The 8,350-nt window shown below is 37.8% G+C and overlaps 1 protein-coding gene across 2 annotated transcripts; it reads right to left on the bottom strand.

Annotated features, from left to right (window-relative positions):
- Positions 1-3,472: 3,472 nt before the first annotated feature.
- LOC126262507 (uncharacterized) lies at positions 3,473-8,299 on the bottom strand. 2 transcript variants are annotated; one of them, XM_049959179.1, is made up of 5 exons: positions 8,031-8,299; positions 7,517-7,676; positions 6,109-6,928; positions 5,333-6,015; positions 3,473-5,218 (listed from the first exon to the last, which is right to left on the bottom strand). In XM_049959179.1, the coding sequence occupies exons 3-4, from the start codon at positions 6,724-6,726 to the stop codon at positions 5,452-5,454; spliced, it is 1,182 nt and encodes a 393-aa protein (XP_049815136.1). In that variant the 5' UTR covers positions 6,727-6,928; positions 7,517-7,676; positions 8,031-8,299; the 3' UTR covers positions 3,473-5,218; positions 5,333-5,451. The 2 variants fall into 2 exon arrangements, with proteins under 2 accessions (XP_049815136.1, XP_049815137.1); XM_049959180.1 differs by lacking the exon at positions 7,517-7,676.
- Positions 8,300-8,350: the final 51 nt, after the last annotated feature.

Genomic DNA, 8,350 nt, shown 5'->3' with positions numbered 1-8,350 from the left:
CCATGTGGAAAAAAGATAAAAGCTGATTTCAATGAAAATTTTTAAGAATGCTGCATACATAACAAACTAGTTTGGATACATTACATCTGCCAACCTGATACCTGGAAGTAATTGGAAAGAGTGGTGCAGTAAGTGATAGGACTTTCCTTGACAGTATTAAAATTTTCCACTGCTTGCTTAAGTCTTAACAATACATACTAAAGATGTGATATTAATTTTCAATCTAATCAACATGTCAGCATCTGAGAACAAAGTAACCCATTGTGGAAGCAGGATGGTCTGATATTCATTATGTGCACAGTGCGAAAGTATGTACTCGTGCTTGTCATACCAAGTAAGTTAGGATGTGACAGCAGAAATATTTTGAATGGCTCTCCTCCTTAAATTAATCACTGTATCACTTTTCTCTTGTCGCAAAAACAGTAATTTTTGGGTCTGAACAAGGAAGGCGAATGTTACTTACATTGTTTTCAGTCCGTACTAGTAAGACCTGTATACAGTGCACCCAACTGCTTGTCTTACTGCACAAAGTAAGCTGTTAAAAGCAAAGTTGGATGCCCTATATAGTAACAATGAGATCAGTATTGCAGCATACTTGTACAATTTTTGGAAACAACATGGAAACAGGTAACACCAAAGAATTACCTGCTGCTCACATAATCTTACAATTAGTAGTCTGGAAATTCATAGTTAATACAGTTTTATAGGCATCACTCATATTACAAAATGAAAGGAAGGCTGCAGGTCAAGTGTTTGTTATAACCTGTGGGACATCTCATAGTGCACACCTACAATGCATTGCTTTTGAAATTTGACTGTAGTTATGATATATACAGTTATTTGTTTGTTGACGAACTCATTTGTTGAAACTGCACAGCTTCGATATTCATGAAGGAAACAGTAGAGCTTCTACAAAAAATAAATTTTCCATTTTCTCTGTAACCATTGTAACTTTGGGTAAGTGAAGATGAATTGGTAGTGACAGGCGGAGTTACATACAACCTTGAAGTTCACAAAATGCTTTTACCTGTAATGAAACAGGTGCAGGAATTTTTTTAAGTAACGCTCATGTCACATTTTGGTCAAATATTTGTAAAGTCAGGCACGCAAGTTGGTTTTGGTTGTACAAAAAGTACTTTTCAAAGCAATTAGCTTCTTTGGATAATCACTTGTTGAAATGAATTGTGCATGCTGTAGCTGCAAGAGGCCACATGTTCAGAGAACTAGGTCGTAGATTCTTTCAAAGAGTAGGTAATGATCAAGACATTTTTTGAGCTAACGTATTCTCTACTTTGGTGAACTACTCTTACAATATGATCTTTCAACCTACGTTGTTACCTTTCATTGTCCTTTATGCCTCAAACATTGCAGACCTTTATAATTGTAGTTATTTTCAAGATACAATAAATTTTGCTTTCAATTATAAGAAGGAAGGTAACAAGAACTTAAGACAAGATTTGTCAAATGCTCTGCGAGGAAAAATTATCTTCCCAACATTGTTCAGAACATTCTGTAGTAGAATTGCAGTGTCAGCAAATTACTACAGACCACCACCCTCAAGAATTGATGTTGTTCAGAAAGTTCTTAATAGCTGTAAATCAACACTTAACAAAACTCCGTTACATTTCAGTTGCTCAGTTCTTAACAGTTTATCTTCCATTTTGTGTTCATGTGGCAGATGAATGAAATAACCATTGACACAGTTAGTTAAGGTTTGAAACACAGGAGTAGAAGTTGAACACTTAGCACCTGTATTAAATTAAATTCTGAAAGAATTCACTTACTGGCACCAAAGATAGTTCATACCAACATTGAGATTATAGTCTGCTTGGTTCACATCACCGATCTGCAACTATGCTGCTATCACTAAGGTAACAATCTTATCATCCAAGGATCAATAAAACACATTAAATGATATAAAAAAATATATGTAATTATTAAGTCTCTTCAGGATACATTTCCATTACATACAGAATTAACAAAAATGCTTGAAATCATTCATAAACATAAGACAACATTTCTTAAGAAACAGAGGGAAACATTACACCAGTCATTCCCACAAATCAAAAAGGGTATAAATATATGACAACCATCATGTTTTACATGAACCCACATTATTATAGACAGACACCAGCAAAAGGAAAAACCTTGAACAGACATATACAACAAGACAAGGACATATGTACAATTCAATAAAAAGATGTATAACATTTGGAAATAGTGGGTAATTTATCTTTGTACATACAAGAGAAAGAATCTCAACTGGAAGGAAAGGATATGACAATGCTTTTAGGTGACATTTACATTCCTTAAGTTAAACACTATTCTACTTATGTGACAGGATTACTTAGTGATTTATCTTATGAGATGCTATACAACATCATTCTTTCTCTGTAACTCATTATGAAAAACAAAAGCTTTACTGTCAGCTAATCCCAATACAACAAGAATGATCAGTCAAGAAACTTTTTGTATATTTCATAATAAAATTACATAGTTAACAGAAATCCTTACAATTAAATCTGAACAGAGGAGATATGAACAGACTTTCACCAGGAAACCAACTGTTTCAAAAATAAATAAATAAAAATAGTAGAATGTAAGAGGAAAGTCCTGTTAACTAGCAGCCATGGAAGAGGCATGGGCCAGATCTTGTGGAAAAATTAGATGACAGGTACCAATACCATCTGCAATGAACCATACTAATGTTGACGTGGTTTCTGCTTTTATGCTGTATGACGGCCCAACTGAACAGCTCTGTCGGGATGGTCAATATGCAGCTAGATCAGCTGCTTCAGGCAACTACTTTGTCAGGCATAGGTTTGGTTCCTGTTGATGCATTGGTAGGTGGGACTTTACAAGGCATGGCCAGCATCTGAATAGGAAAGGGGTGAAAAGCAATTTTTTTTTTTTTGGGGGGGGGGGGGGGGGGAGCAGGCCCAAACTTGCGGGAGTAACTCATTTTTAGGCTACGAACTTATGCTATTAGAGTTATTGCAAATTTTGGTGGTAAGCGTACCAGTAAATTAGCTTACTATGCCTGTTTTCATTCACTGGTTTCATATGCTGTCACATTTTGGGGTAATTCATCATTAAGAGAGAAAGTATTCATTGCACATAAGTGCAAATCAGAATAATGCCCACAGCCCATCTAAGATCACCTTGCAGACCTTTATTTAAGAAACTCAGGATATTCACAGAACCTTCACAAAACAAATATTCATTTACGAACTTTTTTGTTGTTAATAATTCATCCCAATTCAAAAATAACAGCAAAGTGCATAGCTATAATAGTAAAAGAAAGTATGATCTTCACTATTCTGGGTTATATCTGACTTTGGAATGAAAAGGGGGTGAATTATACTGCCACAAAAATCTTTGTTCATTTACCTAATAGCATTAAAAGTCTGATAGAAAGCCAAACAACATTAGAATTTTTAGATATGATTTTTTCATATGAAGTAGCAACTGTAAAAAAAAAAAACTGTAACAAAAACATTCCATTATGAAATGTAGTATTCATGAACTATGGAATAAGTATTAATTTAATGTAATGTAACGAGCAGCTCAGAATATGGTCACAGCTGTGGTGCCTCTTTCATAGCCTTACAGGATGTAATATGGCATGGTTAGTGTAAAGTTCTATATAGCATGTACAAAGCACAATCTCTCTGTTGGTAGCCTACAGCTGAAAGAGCAAATGTTCCCGAGTTAATTGCATATGGTGTTCTAATGCTACAATCTTGAGAAGAAATTATACCTATTAGTGCAAGTGTGCTGTGTAACACCACTGTTGACTGTGGATGAATCTGGTGCAAGATCCCCTGTTATTTACTGCCTCACTACACACACTAAGCTTGGCCTATGCAGGTTTTTCTTAGATCAGATAAAAAAGTTTACTAGAAACACCAAACACAAGACAACAGTCTCATCAACAAAGCTTTTATCAGGGAAATACGGAAGCGTCCGATCCCGCCCGTCTGCTTTGACCCATGACATCACAAATATGGCGGAAACAAAAACAAACACACACACTTTCCACAAGAAGCCTAATGACACTAACGGGACAAGCGCGGGAAATGGGGTGTTTTGGGTGGGGGGCAAACTAAATATAAACAAATTTAGACGCCTTGCGTAGCTACAACGTGTAAGTGAAGACAGCCATGCATGAATACCCACCCACCTCCCCAGGGGTCGTAACCCCAGCAACCCGTAGAAGATAAAGATGCTTCAGTAGCTGATTAGTGTTTTTTGTCTTTTTTTTAAAAAAAATCTCACGAGATAGAACGAACAGATCAGAAAAGTAAATAAAATAAGATAAAACAGAACTGGAGACTGCCACACTCAAACCAAACTCCGCGCCGTCATGACGTCACACACAACACCCTTACGTGACGGGTCAAAGCAGACGCGTGGGATCGGACGCTTCTGTCGACCCTTTATCAATATAGTTTGGTGATTGTGACAGCTACTACAATGCCAGGAGAGTGTAGTTATGGGTTATACTGACCACAGGTTGTGTGCCTCGCATGCTGGCCAGAAGTGGAGACAGAGGACATGCGCAAAACGTAAATGGCAATTCAATGCTGAAGAGTACTGTGTACACTGTGCTGAAAACCCTGCACTTACAAGCACAAAAAGAAAAATTCTCAGAGCTATTGGATGGTTTCCTTACTTGTCTTTTGCATATACATGGTCTCAGCTACTGTTTCCACTCCCCAAGAGGTCTTGTATAATGGCCTCAATTTCTGCACAGGATGGTGTTGCAAATGAATGTTCCTTCTTTTCACATGTCTTCCTTACTGATTGGAACTGTTTCTGAATCCTGCATGTCTCATTTGGTGGAGCTCAAGTTACTGGAAAATGCAGACCAACGAGTTCTTTTTGCGATGCAATGCCCTGCCCTCATTTCTTTAATTAATTTACCAAATGATGCAAGGAGAGAGCCAGCAGTTTCGCTGTTAGCAATTCTTGCTAATTGTTGCACAATAGTCAGCCTGTCTTCCAAAGCAGCTCGGTAGTCAACAGTGCTGCCAGCATCTGAAGTCTGCTGAGCAACTATTTGTGTTAACTCCTGCACAGATGACTCTCTGCAGAACCTGTCTTGCGTAGGGAGCTTTACAGTTCCTTTGCTGATTTCCACTGCATGAATGTGTTCACAGAGGTTACCCTTGATCAAATTGTCTGTGCAAGAACACACATAACTGTGTACACAGATCTGAAAAGAAATACAAAATAATACATTATACGCACATGTGGATTAACATCTCTCAAATTGGCACAAATGGTTGTTACACCTAGGAATTTAACTGTTGAAAATAAGTGTACATACCTTGCACTCAGGACAGGACAATGGGCATGCAGTGCAAGAGTTCTCTGTATAGGTGACAGTATATGGGGGCCGATCAGAAAGGGTGTTTACATGCCATGTGCCATCTTCAACGCAGTGTATCAGTTCCTTATTGATACCACAACCTCTTCTGTGACTCTTATTTCAGCACTGCGTGTAGTTCTCTCTGTCCCCTTACAAAGCCTTATTAATCTTTGAAAAAGTGAGTCCCTCGTTCTGTGGAACAGGGCCTGGATACATTTATCTACTCTCTTATTTATTTTCTTCAGTAAGTATGAGTATTTAAGAGTTTTATGGTTTGCTTCTAAGAACATATTTGTATTAAGGCCAAGTCCAATTCTGTAGCTGTATGCCCACATATGTGCCCTCCATGAATATCTATCTTTAAAGTACTTGCCAAACTCCTCAGTTCCTTCCTCCTCTACACACCAAGTAAGAAAGCCATCATGCAGCTCTGAGAATTTCTCTCTATCTGTCCGTAAGTGCAAAGTGTTCAGAGCTTTGTGTACAGTACTCTTCAGCATTGAATTCCCATTTACTTTTGCACATATATTCCGTCTCCATGCCCGATCAACGTGCCAGGTACATAACAACCTATGTTCACTATGGCCCATAACTACACTCCAGGCACTGTAGTAGCTGTCACAGTCATCAGACATGAATACCTATAAAAATAAATATTAAACACATATGTTAATGCTATAGTTATTTTCAGCAAGCAGTGGATCAAATATTCTCTAATGAAACTGTCTTCTTACCTTTGTTTTGATGTTTCCAATACATTTGTTAATCTGCTCAAAGAAAACTTGCATGGACCTTGTGTCAGTATGTGTACTGAGGCAATAAGAAACTGGACATCCAGCACCAAATTCAGCCACGGTCAACAGTGTGGTCAGATAAAATTTATACCTATTAGTGCCATGTGTGCTGTCTATCAAAACTTTTTCTGCACAGAATTTTTTTGCCATTTTTTGCTGATACTCAGTCATAAGGTTTATCATAAAGTCACTTTCTGATAATTTGTTTCCATTATCCTCAGTGCCTTGGGCTTTGTAATAAATCACTGGGGAATCTTTCCCTAGGCGCTCTTGTTGTCTCACCCACAGATCAACACTGGTTGCATCATCTTGGTGTGCACTACTATCGTCCAGCTTGTATTCTTTCCTAATATTTCTAATATCTTGTTTGCTTAAAAGATGAACTCTTCTGAAGAGTCCAACTTGAATGCTCTCTCTCACTTTCTTCAAAATTGCAGTATCAGGAACACCTTGTGCAATTAATTCAGCAACCATTGCCCTGTCAGCTGTGGTCAGATGTAGGCTACCCACAGAGAGACTGTGTTCTGTGTGTGTCCTGTAGAACTTGACATTAACCATGTTAGATGACACATTTTTGACTACCAAACAGGCAGGGCAGGTGCCACCAATTTTGATTGAAGGTTCCCTTAACCTTCTGCCTGAAGCTGTTTTGTCAGCATATCCAGAACGGTGGAAACAAAATAATCACATTCCTGTTTTCCCCTTGGTCTTATGAAGGAAACCTCTTCAGCTTCCATCTGTTCCTTCCACAGAAAGAACTCTGAAAATAAAATTACAATGCATAAGAAATACAAACTTAAGTACAGCATTTGTGTGTTATTCTGAGGAAATAATTTAGTTGAAATACACAAGATAACACTGAATAAGGTCAAAACATATTAGCAGCTCTCTAAGTTATTATAAGCAAGGTGCCTGAGAAATAATGGTAATGGAGACAGTCTCTCCTACTCATGTGTCATAGAATCTGAAAATGGTTGAGGTGTGTACATACAATCAATGTAAGAATGCTTTATACCAACATTCCAAAGTAAGCCTAGGGCTACACTACAGATCAGCCTGCCACCACCACCAAGATTTAGAAACATGTAGCACACTGGGGCAAATCCAGATTAACACCTTAATAAATACGACAGTTTAGAGTTGTTTAAGTTATACACTGAAGATATATTGCCAATCATTGATTACCCTATGATACTTTCTTACCTATATTTAGATAAATGATACCCAACATGAACACTAATAATTACTAAATCATATCATTAACTCACTGGAAAGTCCTGCATATGCAAACAATGTACATCAGTTATCTGGTAAATACAAATAATAAACTATGCTTTTGTTTCCTCACCTTCCACAGAATTAAATGTCATTTTTTTGCACTCCATTTTCTGTTGGTGAACACACTCCAAATGGTGTATCAGTTCTTGCCTCCGAGAGCATCTAAATGTATTGCACTCGGTACATGTCATCTAAAAAACATGGTTTTTGCTTAATATCTTAATAGCGTACTGCAACGGAAAAAGAACGTGTAAGCACAATTAATGCACTTATTCATCCATCATGTTTCATACTGCCAATTATGAAGGAGAATCTTCAGGGATGTGGAACAACACAGTGAAGCCGCGGTGAGAAACTAGGGACTGCATTACTTAAATATCTAAAATAAGTTATTTGTGCTTCATGAAACTACTTTAGAAATTTAGAGGAAAGGCCGCACCCCCGATATCACACTGGTGATATCTCCATATTATGGCCAATATAGCACGCTTGACTATGAACCAGCCATCTGCTTGCAGTTGTGTTACATTAAGATTCACGCAGCATTCATATGGTGACAGAGAGGTAACCAACTTGCCTCCTACCTTTCCAGACGCGAAATTGTGTCTCTTCATGTGTTTGTTTACGTCTGTTACAAACTTGTCGCAAATATTACATATTTCTTTCCTACGCTGTACATAAATATTCTTGCGATGCTTCACCCTCATATGTCGGTACAAGCTTTTTCTTGTATTAAAATTTGTTCCACACACGTCACACAAGCCTGTCACACCACGAGTCCGTTCAACATTATCCATAGTGTAACATGCGACGATGAATTAAGAAAAACGCAGACACGCCAAGATGGGTCCCGCGAAAATCATACGAAGCGTTCAAAGATCTACCTACAAGCAGCTACGTCTCA

Source organism: Schistocerca nitens, chromosome 6, assembly GCF_023898315.1.
Source record: "Schistocerca nitens isolate TAMUIC-IGC-003100 chromosome 6, iqSchNite1.1, whole genome shotgun sequence".
Classification (NCBI taxonomy): domain Eukaryota; kingdom Metazoa; phylum Arthropoda; class Insecta; order Orthoptera; family Acrididae; genus Schistocerca; species Schistocerca nitens.
Note: the sequence above shows the minus strand (reverse complement) of the source record. Positions and strands in the feature narration are given on the sequence as shown.